Raw genomic sequence first — 18,018 nt, forward strand, 5'->3', positions numbered from 1 at the left:
CTACAATTGTTATGATCGACTCCATACACAATGGAAGGTATCCTCCATGCAAAAGGACAGGACTTCATCTTCACAATGACTGGAAGGTGTCCTACCTATACTGTAATGAATAGATATATCTGTGACTGATTGATTGGTGATGACAAGATAGAGCAGCTTTACCTCATGGTCTTTAGAATCCAATGTAGATTTGTAAAACTATAGTCAGTCATATCAATATTTCCCAAAATGCTGGATCTAGGCTTTAAAAAAGAGAAATTCCCTTGTAGCTAATGTAAAGTAGCAATACCCAAACTCCGATCATGAAAGTAGGAAGAGTAATTAAATTTTAAGTGCAGAAATTAATCAGAATCAAACTTAGAGCTGGAACATAAAACAATAGGTTCAATTCCTCACTCTAATAATCAGTTAGATGAGCAGAAAGATTTTGGATGAAATAAAACATTCAGCAAGTTTAGATGCTGTTGCTTCAAACAAACTGGACATATGTAGCTCAGAGTAACAGACAGATAGCGAACCTCAAAATAATTGAGTCTGATGTGTTAGCTCAAAACAATAGATGCTCAACTGAAAGAAATACTTGAATCAATCTGGTTTCTCTTCAAATCGGAGGAAGTGAAATTAGTGAAGCAATTGCAGCTGAATATAGGGAAACAGATCTAAAAGCAAATGTGTAGGAAAATGTTCTAGTTCATGTTTGAGGATGACTTGAAAGTAGTAAGAATGCTGGAGTATTTGAGTTAGAAATGCAAGAACAATCTGATGATTCGATTCCTTTGGATTCGATCTTGGAGCCAGGTTAACCCAACGTCATTTTAGATACTGATGCAGATGAATTTACTTTGGAATCAAATGAATTGATTTTTTTCATTCCAAGTGAAGGTGTGGACACAAGAGTTTGTTTAACCTAGATTAATTGTATTTTGATTTGGAGTAAGAGACTAAGTGCCCAGAGCTAATAGAATTCCCTGTTTGAGAAATACCTTTTTGTTAAAAAAAATTGCATGAGGTCAAGTCAAATTATTGGCTGGAAAATTTGAAAGCTTTCTTACATTGCTTTTAGAGTATCTGTCTCGTGTAAAATGTGAAAACAGGACCACAGCAGAAACATATTCCAGAATGTGAAAAAGATGAGGAGGTTAAGCATTTGCAAAAGATGACAAAAAAATTGTTTAAATATAGCATTGGAAATGAATGGATACAAGGTTCACATTTTGTTACCTGTGTGTCACATACCTCATAAGGAAACATTTAAAAATGGTGCTTCATTTCTTTTAAGAGTGAAGGTAATTAAGAGGAGCACCTTCTTATTTTTGGACTACAGACTGTAAATTAGAAAAATGGGTAGTGATTTCAAACAGGTTAGAATGTACAAGGAGTTGTTTGCAGCTTGGAAAAACAAGTGAAGCTAAGTGATGTGTAAGACAAATGTTACTTATTAGGAAAATGGAGTTCAGACAAATTGGCAACATTTGGTATGGGATCAGGAGAGTTCTGCATATTCACAACTCCCAATTCGTTAAGCTGCAGTTCAACAGGGGAGTGACATAGAGAATCAAAGACTTCTAAAAGTTGCTGTATCAATATTTCTTTCTCCCCTTTGTGTAAAAGTTACTCTCCAAGTTTTCTGTAAGAGCAGAAAAACCACCTTCAGAAGCAAAGAATGAAGCCCAAAACTCAAAAACAACCAAAAAAACCCTGGCTCCAACAAAGCAACCAATGAACTGAACATTGATCACGGTTGTGCAACTAACAAAGAAATATCACTGAAGACTTAAAAGGATTCTGAAACCAACTCATCGAGCTATGAAATTTGGACTGTTGTTACAGAACTCCACTCTGACACTTTTTTGTTCCTTCCCATACTCAGTATTGATTTTTTTTTATTCCTGTGGGGACAAGGCAGTTTTAAAAAGGAATGAAGTTTAAAATACGTCAACAAGAACAATAAAAAGAAAAATATTTCTAATTTAAGACTGTGACAATAAATAGTTATTTTTATTGATACTGAAGAACCTGGTTTGCTTTTGTCCAGGATAGCAGTCAAGTGCAAAATGTGGTTTTTGGTAGTTTCATTAACATCTAACATTTGTGATGACTCCAGGAATATTAAGGCGCAATTTCCAGCACACTACCCCAGGCTAAAACTCAGTCTTTTACATGACTATATTTTGTTAGTCTGGTTTATATGGTGTAAGATGACTTGGTATCGTTCTATTTAATGAGATTATTCAGCTGATGTGTTTTGGCAGTTGTGTTGGCTTAAGGATTACTGAAACCTGCATCTTTTACGGTATGTGATCCTTGCACTTCCCTTACTGAGCGAGTTTACTCATTGTCTAACCATGACCCAAAAACAAAGACACACTGGAAGTCTACAGGTATAATCAGCATCCTCTCGATATATGGGCAGTGTTGAAGAATAATCAGACATTTGTTGTTTCAATCTATTCTGCTGTGCATAAATATTGTTTGTTGACAGCATTCTCACACTACAGATTACAAAAATACCATGTTGGTTTCTGATGTCATGATTTATTCCACGATTCTAAGATGAAATGTAGCATACCAAAAAAAGAGCATATGCATGCATATATACAAACTCAAACATCATGTTTACTACCATATTAAATACAGGATGTGATTGATTCACAATCTTACATAACACTGACATATTGCTGTTAATTCTTAATCACTAATCAAAGCTGGTCGAAGCAACTGTGCTTTGGTTATCTTAAATGACAACATAAAGACTATAAATTGAATTGTAATAAGTTAGTTCTTCGGTGGGCAAATCACATCCATGGTCAGTAACAACGCAAGACAAAATGATCAGCAGATTAAAAAAAAAAATCAACCACCAAGTAATTTCTTACAGTTAAAACAATTACTTTGTGGAAAAATGTATTTCATTAACTAACCTCGTCAAAAATATGCACAGGCATTTGAGAACATTCTGCAAGTTCTTAATGGGATTCAAAACTGATTTCCATAAAGAGGCCCCTTAGAACTTTTAGGATGTTCAAATATCCCACATATTGGCATGGGTGATTAAAACATTACATAAGTTCACAATTTCTCTTCCTTCAAAAATATTTCAAGCACAAATAGTTCGAAGTGATTAACAATCAGTAGAAGAAATCATGATTATTTCCCATTCACCAGTATAGTACATTATTTTAAATTTCAAGAACATATAAGCAATTAACTTTAATAACTGTGTTCTCATAACACATTATTCAACTCTTTCATGGAAAGAATGAATTTGCTGTAAATAATGTGTAAATGCTCAAATGCAAAACTCTTCATCTACCTCTTTTATAATGGCGTGATCACACGGTATTATATTTTATCAATTGAAGGCATACACGAGAAGATAGACAATACAAATATGGCAACAGTCATTAAATACAAAAAGAGTATTGAATAGCCTGACTACACAATAGCCAACGGCCTGTAATAAAAGTGGATTACAAATGGAACCTTTTTTCATACTGAGGGCTCTTAATAACTTATATCCAATTTGTAGTTGAAAGTGGCATCAGATCGATATTTTCAAACAACCGAGATTCAAATTCTAGATTAGCATATGTTCCCACCATAGGTAAAGCAGTGTTAAACGGAGAGAGATATTGTGGTATGAATTGGGCCGTTGTTACGGCATGTGAGTGGAATTTTGAGTAGTTCTAGGTTCCATTATGTTCAACACATTGGGCATCCATTTTCTTGGTATTTAAAAAGCCCAGTATATCTGGTAATTGGGTTTACACTTGAATTCAAGCCAAGCTATTTGTTTTCTTAAAAAGTTACTATAAGTAGTAACTGTAGGGATGAGTGTAGAGGGCTGTCAATATGTGCAACGGTCTTAAGTAAAGACAATTCACGTTCAAACTCATTGATTTTCCTTCTGTTACAACCAATAGGTAAAATGAACACTAAGGCTACATTCCTGAGAGAATTCTGCTGGCATTAATGGTGTCCACTCGTGTAAATGTCATGCTTCTACAACAATAGAATTAGTACATAAACACAAGTGATAATCTTCGTTAATCCATACCTGAATCAGACTCTGTTTAAAAAAGTACAAACATATTGGCAATATTTTTGACAGTTCTACCATTAACAACACTTAATTCAGATCTTCTGTACTGATATTTGGCAGTGGGTCTCGCCAGTAGTTGAAGTGGCTATACTCTGGATAAACAAAAGCTGAACATTGTTCTTGACAAAGCAAAGGGAAGACATGTTCAACAAGTTCACTCAGTCTAATGTACCTAAAAATGGGAAAATACAGGAACTAAAATTAGAGGGAGAGCTTATAAGCAGCTTTAGAAAACCTGAAAAGCACATGAAACAAACAAAAACAAATTTCCGCAGTTTTGGCAGCATCCATAAATAGCAAACAGACTGAACATCTCAAGCCCAGTGATCGTTCTTCAGAACTCTAAATTCTGAAGAAGGGTCGCAGGACTTGAAACGTTAACCGTTTTTCAAATCTCCAGCATCTGCAGTTCTTGTATATTTTCAGCTAAAATAAAACCAACTCCATTAATGCTGTTGCAATTATTTGGAAAGCAAAATAAAGCTGTCAAATGGATGCGAATCAGATAATGAAGATAAAAATAGGAATTCAATTAAGCCCCAAATAAGAAAAAGCATGGTCTATAAATCTTGAATTAAGAACTTTATTCAATGACACTCTCACGATGGGCAGTGGTGAAACAGAAGGGAGATGCTAGCTGAACACAACTTCAACACAACCAAACATTCTTCACTAGTCATAGGATAATGATTATCAGCATGATTCATACTTAAATGTTTAATTTTTCTAGCCCAAAGGCACACGTCAAACTCACTAAACTCAGAACAACTGAACTCCCTCAGTACAGACACAATAAGATTTTGCTGGTTTGTTTTATTCAGTAGCACCTATCCACATGACATCATGAGAATTTTCCTTCCAATTGTCTTTTCAATTGAAAGGTATAATCACTTCCACTTCATGCATCTCATACCTTTGACAATATCCTTCTGAAAGTAACTTGAGGAAATGCCTTTGATTTAATGTCACTAACCTCTGGTGTAGAACTTTTGTCTCTATCTACTTCATCTCCTAGCATAGGCATGAAAATAATTCCAGTGAGTCAACGAAAAGTTTGAAGCTTAATCCTACAGTTTAGCTAACATGCATTCCTAAATACATTTTGTGGAATATGGATGAACACAAGACTAGGAATGTAAACAGCTTTTGGTCAATTCAGTTTATATAAATGAAGTAAAACATTACTTCAGAATCGTGCTATGTATTTGTCAGGAATACATTCTGTACTTCTGTGGTGCTGCATGTAAGATGTTGGAGGACTGTTTCACACGTAAAGCGATGTTATACCTTAATAGCATTCTAGAATATTGCAATAAAGGGTGCCCCTCAAGACAACAAATTCTAACATGTTGTTAAGTACATAATGAATGAGTTCATACAGAGCCTAGAGACAATGTTGCAGGAGAATGTCCATGTAGTACTGTTATTTCTTTGTACCTGGCATATGACAGTGGGGACATCAGAGGAAGCCAAGAAGGATCCTCCATTCGGTACTTCTGGTAAAAAAGAAAGATTGTTGCAAATGCTTCATGCCTAACCTTGTGCACTGCGTTGGATTCCCCATTGAGGACGTATTTAGATTGAGGGTAGAGCTTGAATTTGATCCGTTGGATGTCAAATTGTTTAGTCCTATCACATGCTGCTTATGCTATTTAATACCATTTTATGATGTAGCTTCACCAGGTTGACGCTTCAGTTTTAGGTGTGCTGCTTCTGGCATGCCATCCCACATTCTAGCCAGGGTTGATCTCCTAGCTTGATGCTAATTGTAGAGTGAAGGCCTTAGGTTATAGATTACGTTCGAGTCTGGTTTCATTTACGTCTTTGGAGACAAACAATGGCTTGCTAGAACCATTTCAGAAGGCAATTAAGAGTCAACCAGATTACTGTGTGGCAAGTCACATGTTGTCCTTACCTAGCCATTAGTGACCATCATGACAGCTTCATGGTCATCATTAGACTGGTGATTTCCAGATTTTGTTTTGTTCAAATTCCATCTGCGGTGTTGGGATTCAGATCCAGGTTGCTGACCTTGACTATATTTCCGGTTTACTAATCTATCAACAATACCACTATTGCCATAGCCTGCCCTGTTGGAACCTTTATGGATTCACACCCCACTCCAGTACTTCAGAACAATCTAGCGTAGCACTCTAAAGTAATGAGGCAGTGTTGTTGATGAGGCATTAATCTAAGGCCCTACCGGCACACTCAGGTGAATATAAAAGATTACATGGCATTATTTTGAGCTCATGAGTTTAGAGATAAGAGGTATTTGCGGTGAGTTACTAATTTTTCTCATGTTTAGAAGCGAATAAACTCTTTAAATTGGCTCTATTTAAAACCTACGTTAATTTGGGTCTGGGAGAACGGTATCCACAATGTATCTTTTCTAAAAGAACCTACAACCAAGAGGATGGGTGAATAAAGAAAGGGAGTCAGTTCATCCCTCTTTACCCAGGAGCTGTACAGTTTGACGTATCCATTCTGGAACCGTAATCAATTGAGGCTCAGACAAGTTTAAAGTTATATAAAATACCTACTGCTGAGAGACATGGATGGGTAGAGTGAGGAGGGGGCAGAATGTCAGATGACAAACAAAAGACATGGGTTATGGCTGCAAGGAGCAAATATACTCACTTACAGTTCCCTTTAAAAGGTGTTTCCATTAGCACAGGTTAGCCACAATTACTGTTTTAATTCTAGTCTGGGTAATTCTAAACAGAAGCAGCTTTTTTCAAAAAACAAATAAATAAATAAATAAAAATTGGCATATTGCTTTTCCAAACTTTACAATCATGTTTCAGTCATTTTATTAAATACCAATTTTTCTGTACTTTGGGTGTATCAGAAATTCCATTAACCAGAATACTCACGAAGATTTATTGCCCTTGATTTGCTCCTGTATCAGTTCACCTTTTGGATTTACTGTAAAAATTCTGTAGTCTGGAACTCCTACCTGCTTGTAGGCACAAACATCCTTAAAAAGAATTAGGACAAGAAAGTAAGTATTAAATGTGCATTCAGTATATTGCTTTGGTACCCTGAAATCTAACATTACTAAGCACTGTTCATTACAAAACTGAGGGAAAAAAAGCCTTATTTGTACTTGGAAGATTGAAACGTTGCATTTGTTAGAATCATTAAATGTACAATTTGTAGAGTCTGTACAGACTCAAAATCCAGGGTAAAAAGGTATTAAATAGTCAGTACTGCTAACTACTTACATTAGGTCGGTTTCCAAAAGCAGCGTAGAAAGGCTGGTTGTAAACAGTAAATAAACTTTTGATGTCATTCAAACATTCAATCTTAAACTTTTCCGGTTTTTTCTCTATTACCTCCCTGGAACCAGACAAGTATAACATCAGACAAAGATCATGAGAACAATGCATTAATTGATCTGAACTATTGCCTATTCAGTAAGGCATTTTTAACATATGTGCATGTTGCTAAACTACTTCCCATTATTCAATTTTCACAAAATGTTTTTCCTGATTTTGAATGTAGACTCTCATTTCTATCATGCTACTACAAGCAGCATAAACAAGGAAACCAATGCTACCGCCTGGAATTTACCTTTAGCAAGGTTAAACAACTGTTCCTGACAAATGACTGAAGATTTACTTAAAAATTGTAATGTTAATTCAAAGCTCTTATATGCAACATGAACGCTACTTTAAAAAACATTGTCAAGTATTTATTTATTCGCTTGTGGGAAGTGGTGAACACTGGCTGGTCAGCATTTATTGACTGTCCTGAATTGCTCTTCAGAAGGGTGGTGTTGAACTGATTTCTTGAACCACTATAGTCCACATGCTGGGGTAGACTCAATGCCCTTAGAAGGGAATTCAAGGATTTTGACCCAATGACAGTGAAGGAACAGCAACGTATTTCCAAGTCAGGATGGCGAGCGATTGAGGGGAGCCACCCCTAGGAACAGCACCACTTGCATCTGCTGCCTTTGTCCTTTGGAAGCTGCTGTCTTAGGATCTTTGGTGAATTTCTGCAAAGCATCTTGTAAATGGTTGCAGTCGTGTGTACTAAGTGCTGGTGATGGAGAGCGACAATGTGATCTCAGTCAAGCAGACTTTGTCCTGCATGATGCCAAGCTTCTTGAGTGTCTTTGGAACTGCACCCAGCCAGACAAGTCTGGAGTATTTCATCATGCTCCTGACTTGTGCTTTGTAGATGCTGGACAGGCTTTGGGGAGACAGGTGGAGAGTTACTTGCCATAGTATTCCCAGCCTCTGACCTGCTCTCATAGCTACTGTAATTGCACAGCAAGTCCAGTTGAGTTTCTGGTCAACCGCAACCCCAAGAATGTGGATAATGGGGGATTCAGTAATGGTTACACCAGTGAATATCAAGGGGAGGTGGTTAGTATGTCTCTAATTAGAGATGGTCATTGCCTGGTATTTGGGTGGTACAAATGATACTTGCAACTTGTCAGTCTAAGCCTGGATATCGTCTCGATCTTGTTGCATTTGAACATTGATTTAGTTAAGTTTCTATTTCTTTCCCTCTATTCTTCATTTGTAGGATGTGGGCATCGCTGGCTGGCCAGCATTTCTTGCCCATTCTGAGTTGTCCTTCAGAAGGTGGTGATGAGCTGCCTTCTTGAACCTGCAGTCCTCCTGCTGTGGGTTGACCCACAATGCTATTAGGGAGGGAATTCCAGGACTTTAATCCAGCGACAGTGAAGGAACAGTGGTATATTTCCAAGTCAGGATGATGAGTGATTTGGAGGGGAACTTGGAGGTGGTGGTGTTCTGTTTATCTGATGCCCTTGTCCTTCTAGATGGAAGTGGTCATGGGTTTGGAAGGTGCTGTCTGAGGATCTTTGGTGAATTTCTGCAGTGCATCTTGTGGATAGTACACACTGATGCTACTGAGCATCAGTGGAGGGGGGAGTGGATGCTCGTGGATGTAGTGTACTCTTCATTGAGCCAGGGTTGATATCCTGGCTTGATGGTGTTGGTTGAGTGGGGATATGCTGGGTCATGAGGTTGCAGCTTGTGCTGGAGTACAATACGACTGCTGTTGATGGCCCACAGCGCCTCATGGATGCCCAGTCGAGTTGCTAGATCTGTGTGAAGTCTGTCCCATTTAGCACGGTGATAGTGCCACACAGCACGATGGAGGTTGTTCTCAACGTGAAGGCGGGACTGTGTCTCCACAAGGACTGTGCAATGGTCACTCTTATCGATACTGTCATGGACAGATGCAACTGCAGCTGGCAGATTAGCAAGGATGAGGTCAAGTATGTTTGTCCCTCTTCTTGGTTCCCTCACCACCTACCACAGACCAGTCTAGCAGTTATGTCCTTTAGGACCCGGCCAGCTCGATCAGTCAGTAGTACTGCTGCCGAGCCACTCTTGGTGATGGACATTGAAATCCCCCACCCAGAGTACGTTTTGTGCCCTTGCCATCCTCAGTGCTTCCTCGAAGTGTTGTTCAACATGGAGAAGTACTGATTCATCAGCTGAGGGAGGACAGAACGTGGTAATCAGGAGGTTTCCTTACCCATGTTTAACTTGAAGCCATGAGGCTTCATGGGGTCCAGAGTCAATGTTGAGGACTCCTACAGCAACACCTCCTGACTGTATACCAGACCTTTTAATTCCAGACATTTTTTTAAAATTCAAATTCCACCATCTGCTGTGGTGGGATTCGAACCTGGGTCCCCAGAACATCAGTTGGGTTTTTGGATTAATAGTCTAGCTTTAATACCATTAGGGCATTGCCTACCCCCACCTCTGAAGACTCATGAACGGTGCTGAAAATTGCTATCATCCATGAACATTCTCATTTCTGACCTTATGATGGAGGGAAGGTCATTGATGAAGCAATTAAGGTGGTTGGGCCTCAGACACTGCCCAGGGGAACCCCTGCAGAGATGTCCTGGAGCTGAGAATGACTGATTTTCAACAACCACAACCATCTTCCTATGTGCCAGGAATGACTCCAATCAGCACAGAATTTGTCCCCCTGCCAATTCCCATTGATTCCAGTTTTGCTGGGGTTCCTTGATGCTACACCATCAAATGTGGCCTTGACATCAAGGACCGTCCATCATGCTTCACCTGTTTCACTTTTCAATTTAGCTCTATTGTTCATCTTTGAACCAGGCTGTAATGAGATCAGGAAATGAGCGGCCCTGGCAGAACCCAAACTGCACGTCAGCGAGCAGGCTATTGCTGAGAAAGTGCTGCTTGATAGCATTGCTGATGACAACCTACATTAGTTTACTGATGATCGAGATAGACTGACGGGGAAGCAATTGGTCGAGTTGGACTTGTTTTGCTTTTTGTGTACGGCAAATACCAGGGTAATTTTCCACATTGTCAGGTAAAGGCCTAAGTTGTGGCTGTACTGGAGCAGCTTGGTTAGGACAGTGGCATGTTCTGGAGCACAAGTCTTTAGTACTATTGCTAGAACATTGTCAGGGCCCATAGACTTTGCAGTAGCCAGTGCCTTCTGCAAAAAGGCAACCCTTTCTTGATATCATGTGGAGTGAATCAAAATGGCTGAAATCTGGCAAGTGATGCTGGGACCACTGTAAGCCAAGATGAATCATCCACTCTGCACTTGAGTGAAGATTGCTGTAAGTGCTTCAGCCTTATCTTTGGCACTGATGTACTGGGCTCTTCCAGCATGGAGTATGGGGATATTTGTGGAACCTTCTCCTCCAGCAAGTTGTTTAATTGTCCACCACCATTCATGACACAAAGCTTAGATCTGATCTGCTGGTTATGGGATTGCTTAGCTCTATCACTTGCTGCTTAATGCTGTTTCACATGCAAGTCGTTCTGTTTAGGAGCTTCACTAGGTGAACACCTCATTTTTAGCTATGCCCGGTGCTGTTCCCTGCACTCTCCACTGAACCAAGTTGATCCCTGCGTATAATGGTAATGGTTCAGTGGGGACATGCCCGCCCATGAAGTTGCAGATTTTTCTCATTGTGAAGGCAACAGTTCATCTTCACAAGGACTGTGTGGTGGTAACTCCTAACGATACTGTCATGGACAGATGTGCCTGCAGCCAGCAGATTGGTCAGGAGGACGTCAAGTATGATTTTTGCCTTTGATTAGTTCCCTCATCACATGCTGCAGACCCAGTCCAGTAGCTATGTTCCTTAGGACCCCTGACTAGCTCGATCAGTAGTGCTGTTGCCAAGCCACTTTCGTTAGGTGGGGGATTTCAACATCCAGCAGAGTACATTTTGCACCTTGGTCACTCAGTGCTTCCTCCAAACGTTGTTCAACATGGAGGAGTACTGATTTGTCAGCCAAGAGAGGGCGATACATGGTAATCAGCAGGATGTTTCCTTGCCTATGTTTAACCTGATACCACAAGACTTCATGAGGTCCAGAGTCAATGTTGAGGACATATGCAGGGACAGCAATGGTGGTGTCTACAGCATTACCTATAAAGGTCGATGCCATGAGGTTGACTGTCAGGCTGTTGCTTTATTAGCCTGAGAGACAGATCTCTCAATTTTAACACTAACCCAAGATGCTAGCAAGGAGGACTTTGTAGAAGCAACAGGGCTGTTTTCACCATTGTTGCTTCCGGTGCTTAGGTTGATGCCTAACGGTGATCTATCTAGTTTAATGTCTTTGTAGCAACTTACAATTGATATAACCGCTGGCTTCCTAGGTCATTTCAGAGGGCAGTTAAGAGTCAACGACATTGCTGTGGCTCTGGAGTTAGATGTAGGCCAGACCTGATGATGATGGCAGATTTCCTTCCTTGAATGACATCAGTAAACCAGATGGTTTCATGGTCATCTGGAATTAATTCTTAATTCCAGATATTTTTATTGAAATCAAACTCAACCATCTGCCATGGCAAGATTCAAATCCAAGAATATAGCCGAGTTTCTGGATTACTAACCTAGCAGTAATACTTTTCAGTCATCACCTTCCCTAAGTGTCTCAAATCGGCACTACAATGCTACATGCTGATCACACATCTTGCCATTTTCTTTCGAAATGTGTTTCCTTAAATAGCTGATAACATACAGGTCAGTTTGGAAATGAAATATGTATTGCCTCAGCATGTTGTTTCTTCAAGTAAAATTCTTAAGCTTACATCTTTAAAATATCCCATTTATAAAGTGCTGGTGTTAATAGATCCATGCTAGATGAAGTTGTCCTCCTCTACTATATTACACAACTAACAACTTGGGAGTAATATACTATTCTTAGCAGCATGTCACAAAATCTGTTAATTGGACCCCAACAATGATATGCCACTCTGAGTCCCATCATCCCCGAATTGGGAATGTAACCCACTCTCTGCATTTGGTGGCAGAACTTGTTGGCAACTAGCAAAATTCAGCCCAATATATCAATGGCAACACTCTTAACAACATCAAGACTGTTTTTAAAACACTAAAATAATATTTTCTCATGCAATTGCAAAAATTTGTTGATTTATTCAAAATTATGTCACATACCTATGAAATGCTGAAAAAAGACTGCTAGGAGCTAGCAGTAAGGGCCCTCTAGGAAGTATTGTTCCTTTGTCGTTCACCCAGTGCAAGTATCCTCTTGTCATGTTTGCCATCCCAATGGCACGTGCAGAACAGTACAGAAATTTATAACCATTCCTTTAAAACAGATAGAACAGTAAGCATCACTTTATCATAATCAATAAACTGGATTACATTTAAATCACCCTACCTTCTCAATTAGTTTATATGTAAAAAGGTAGTTATTTCAAACCATAATTACTATTCTCAAAGTGGAATAATATAACCATTTATTTTGTTGTTTGCCTATTTAGCTCCCAATTAACATCTAGATGAAATTGGAGTTGTGGCTTTTTCTGGATAACTATCTTCACGGTCACACAAGAGTGATTATCTTACTGCAGCTATGGATCTCAACATAATCTGAAAACAAATTTGAAAAGAACGGAAAACGCAAAAAACATTGGCAGGGAATAGGGATTTATGAGATAATGAAAATAACACCTTGCATTCATCCCATCTTCTAGTTAAGAGGATGGTTAAATAACTTCCTCGAGCTCAATGCTCAATTTGATTAAGTTCTGCAATAACTATTTCTTGAAATTATTTTTCCTGCCTTCTGAAAAATCAAGAACTTATCTCTAGGAAAATGCATAATGTTTCTTTATAATGTGTTAATATGATAGAAATATCAGTTTTTGTCGGAAGTAATTAATGTGTTAACATCTTTTGTCCTCTTATATAGTGTACATCATTTGACTCTGCTCCACACATCACTGTTGACACTGATGTAATGTTTTTTGGGCGAATCAATATAATATTAAAACATACCTGGAATTCCAGGTCTCAAATCAATGTCTTAATATGTACAGGTTTATACTTAGAAACGCACACAAAATGCTATTATACAATGCTATTGCTATTTAAAGATTAAAAACAGTCATGCAAATGTATTCCACTTTGAAAACTTTTTATAGTTAAATCAAGAACAAAGACTTGCAAGTGGTCTAGAGATAAGTGTTTGTAGTCAAGTGACAAAAAAATTACAGTCTAACTTTTTTAAAAAATGGACACATTGATAGTAAAGTGAGCAGTCCTTGAAATTATCATTTACATAATTCCTTTAACATAGTGAAACATCCTGAGATATTCCACAGACGAACTGTTAAAGAAAATTTGACCGAGCCACTTGGAGTTATTTTGGCAAAAAAGACTACTGAAGTTAGTTTTAAGGAGTGTCCTAGGAGGAGTTAGGAGCGAGGGGAGTTTACAGAAGGAATTCTATAATTTAGGACCTTGGCAGATGAAGGCCAATGATGAAGAAATTAAATTTGTGAATCATCTAATTGGCCTGAATTGAAGATGCACAGATCTTTATGATTGTAGAGCTGGAGGAGACTACAGATAGAGGAAGAGGAGAGATTAAATCAGAACTGCTTACACTTGGTTAAATTCTTCCCTATCTGATGACAACCAGACAGACAAATCTCCAGCACTGCTTTCTCTTTTCACCCATAACCTCTAGAATTTTTGGGGAAATTACCCTCAGCTGTCTTCTCTACCCGCTACCTCCTGGAGCCATAATCCACAGACGCAAGGTCATCTTTCATAAGTACACTGACAACACCACTATTTTACCCTTCTCTACACCTTTACTGCTGCATGCTGTCAGATTGCTTTTCGAATAGTTGGTCATGAATAAGTCATATTTTCTTCCCAAGGTTTAATGTTGCTATGCGTGCTGCCAGAGGTGATAGTCAAAGTTTTCAAATATCACATGGAAAAAAAATTGAAAATGATCTTCAATGCTTCGGCAAAAATCAAATTAATAACACTGTTTCTAGAATCTCAAGCAGATGCCAGACAAATCCACTTGCACATTGGCAAATCTTCATGTCATTTCCAAGATAAAGCAAGCTGTCTGTTTCATGGCTTCTACTCCTTCTGTAATCGGAATATATTTGCACCCGAATACTGCCAATGGACATGAAGAGCTACTGACATTATCTGGTGATATAGATTTCCATTGAGCATCTGAGCCAGTAAGCAAAGTTTAATGCAACCAGTCATATTTCTTATCCTTTAAAACATAGAAACGCGATTTATATATGACACCTCTGTATTTATAATAGATAACAAAGTTCATAAGAATAAAAAGTAAAAGTACTTGCCATTGGCCAAATATCTTTAATATTCCTAAATAAATCAATTCATTTATTGAATGTATCATGGAGTTATGCAGACCAGAAAATCAACCCAGGATCAATGTCACAATTTATTCAGGTATTTTTAATGCAAGAGTTAAATTTTTCAAGCTTCCCATTTTGATCATTGTCCAACACCTGCTGGAACAATATTTCTATCTGGTAGGTGAGATCAGACTCAACTGTAGCTTTTAGTTTCATCAAGCAGCCAAGACTCAAAATGAATAAAGACCCTTTGGCTAGTGTATTGGGGGTGCAATCAGTGCCATGGAACCAAATTTCAGAAAGGAGATATTGCCTCAAAGCAGTGTTAGGTTGGGTGGGTGGGTGGTGGGGGTAGCTGGGAAGAAGAGAGATTCAAGATCAACTCCATTTCACAACTGCTTAGCAACATTACTTTTTCTAGATATCATTGCTGCACATACTCATGAATCTTATGATAAAGTCTGGCGATTCCTGGGTGGGTCCAGTCTTTGCCCAGCTGAGGAAGAATCTGCCCTAAGGCATCAGACCTACAATGAAGTAAATACAAAAACATTACATAATGTATCTGAGACAACCAAGCTTAAGGTCTAAAATTGAAACTAGATTATTGTATTATGGTATATGGTTTTAAATAGGCTTACAGTTAATATTAACCTCCTATAAATAAAAAGTGTAAGATGTAAACTGTTAGATAGCAGTTAACATACCAAATATAAAACAGCAAAGGCGGCAATTCATCAGGATCAGTAGTTAAGTGATGCATACTTTTGAACAAGTTATGCAACTAACTCGAGAAGGCCCAAGAAGATCCAGGACCTGGCTATGAGAAAGGTTTGTGGGGAGAAAGGAGAAGCAGCTACAGAGATTGAGAGCAGGTTGATCACTCAATGTTGGAGTTGTCAGCCTAAAGTCTCGCTGCCAAAATTCCTGATAAAATATTGGTAATGAGAAGCTATATAGGAAGCTTGGAACAACATGGGCTGCATCTAACTAGGGGGCACCAATATCCTGGCAGGGAGGTTTGATGTTTAAACCACCCCGAGTGGCACTTAGTGTGGCAGGGGTTGGGAACCAGAGCTGCAGGTCAGTAAGTATAGAGACTGGGAAAGAGCTTGAGACTGAGACAAGTATAACTAAGAGGAAGAGCAATCAAGGAGAGGTTACTGAACTCAGTGGAACTGGAGCCTTGGGCTGTATTTACTTTAATGCAAATAGTATAACAGGCAAGAAGGATTAATTTGGAGCCTGGATTAATGCATGCAATTGTGATGTGGTTGCAGACATGGTTGAAAGAGGGACAGGATTAACAGTTCAAGGTTCTAGGATATTGATGTTTTAGACAAGACAGAGGAGGAAGCAAAAAAGATGGAAGAGTCGTATTACTGATTAGGGAGCATATCACACCTGTGTTGAGGGAGGACTCCCTAGAGGGATCCTGCAGTAAAGCATTATGGGAAGAGCTCAGGAACAGGAAAGATTTAATCACAGTACTGGGATTGTTTTACAGACCTCCCAGCTGCCAGTGGAAGATAGAGGGAGTGATACGTAGTCAGATTCTGGAAAGATGTGAAAATAACAAAGATTGTTGTGGTGAGTGATTTTAACTTCCCCCATATTGACTACGACTCTCTTGGTGCTGGGGGTTCGGATGGGGTGCAATTTGTTAGGTGTGTCTAGAAGGGTTTTTTGAAACATTATGTGGATAGTCCAAACAGGGAGGGGGTCATACTGGACGTGGTATTGGGAAATGAGCCCAGGCAGGTGATCAAAGTTTCAATAGGGGAGCATTTTGGGAATAGTGACCATAATTCCATGAGTTTTCAGATACTTATAGATAAGGACAAGCGAGCACCTCAAAAGTGCTAAATTGGGGGAAGGCCAACTATAACAGAATTAGGCAAGAATTGGAGGATGTAGATTGGAAGCAGCTGTTTGAGGGTAAATCCAGATCTGAAATGAGAGAGTCTTTTAAAGACAGTTGATTAGACTGCAGGACAGACGTGTTCCTGTGGAAATTATCAGCTTAGTCAAAACAAAGGAAGCACACAGTCTAGGCAACTGGAAAAAAAAATAAGGATGAGGTCCTTGAAAAGTACAGACGCAGTAAGAAAGAGATTAAATTGAGAGTTAGAAGGGCTAAAAGGGGCCATGAAATGACCTTGGCCAGCAGGATTAAAGAGAATCCCAAGGCATTTTATACATATATTAGGATCAAGAAGGTCGCTAGAAAAAAAAAATAGGTTCACACAAGGATAAAGGAGGAAGGCTGTGTGTGGGGCCAAAGGAAGTGGGTGAGATCCTTGATCAATATTCAACAAACGAGAGGGATATGAGGTACGTTGGGTTTAGGGAAGGTGAGAGTACTCTTGGGCAGGTCAACATAATGGAGGAAGTGTTGGGTATCTTGAAAATGCATAAAGGTAGACAAGTCCCCAGGGCCAGATGGGATATTTCCTAGGATACTGTGGGGAAGCAAGGGAGGAAATACCTGGGCCCTTAGATATCTTTGCATCCTCTTTAGCCTCACGTGAGATTCCAGAGGACAGGAGAATGGCCAAAGTTGTTCCCTTGTTTAGGGAGGAAAGTTGCTGGGGAAGATACTGAAAGACAGGATTTATTCACATTTAGAAGCGAATAGACTTGTTAATGTTAGGCAGCATGGGTTTGTGCAGGGAAGATAAAATCTTACCAACCGGACTGATTTTTTGAGAAGGTGACATGAGTGATTGATGAGAGGACGACAGTGGATGTTGTGTACATGGACTTCAGTAAGGCATTTGATAAGGTACCTCCATAGGCAGCTGGTACAAAAGCTAGAACTGCATGGGATCTGGGTGTGCTGGCTAGATGGATACAGAACTGGCTTAGTCATAGAAGACAATAGCGGAAGGGCACTTTTCAGAATAAAGATCAGTAATTAGGGTGTTTTGCAGGGATCAGTGCTGGGACCCTTGCTGACTGTAATATAAATACATATGATCTGTGGAAAATGTGCGTGGCCTGATTAATAAGTTTGCGAATGATACCAAAATTGGCAGACTCTAGATAGAGAGGAGGATTGTCAAAGGATAAGTGGGGATATAGACAGATGGCAGATTTAGGCAGAGAAATGGTGGATGGAGTTTAATCTGGACAAAGGCGAGGTATTGCATTGTGGAAGCTCAAATTCAGGTACGAATTACACGATAAAATGGCAGAACTCTCGGGAGCACTGACATACAGAGGGATCTTAGCATACAGTTCACAGATCC

General features: G+C 39.1%; 1 protein-coding gene across 1 annotated transcript in view; it reads right to left on the reverse strand.

Moving 5' to 3' along the window:
* Nucleotides 1–2,515: 2,515 nt before the first annotated feature.
* The window catches only part of lpin2 (lipin 2), a 98,158-nt gene continuing 82,655 nt past the window's right edge, over nt 2,516–18,018 (reverse strand). Inside the window, exons 16-20 of the mRNA XM_048595822.1 lie at nt 15,208–15,294; nt 12,564–12,716; nt 7,330–7,444; nt 6,979–7,082; nt 2,516–4,274 (exon numbers count right to left, since the gene is read on the reverse strand). Coding sequence (XP_048451779.1) covers nt 4,130–4,274; nt 6,979–7,082; nt 7,330–7,444; nt 12,564–12,716; nt 15,208–15,294 — 604 coding nt within the window. The 3' untranslated portion in view covers nt 2,516–4,129. The remainder of the gene's footprint in view (nt 4,275–6,978; nt 7,083–7,329; nt 7,445–12,563; nt 12,717–15,207; nt 15,295–18,018) is intronic.

This window comes from Rhincodon typus, chromosome 4 (genome assembly GCF_021869965.1).
Source record: "Rhincodon typus isolate 14 chromosome 4, sRhiTyp1.1, whole genome shotgun sequence".
In the NCBI taxonomy this organism is placed as follows: Eukaryota; Metazoa; Chordata; class Chondrichthyes; order Orectolobiformes; family Rhincodontidae; genus Rhincodon; species Rhincodon typus.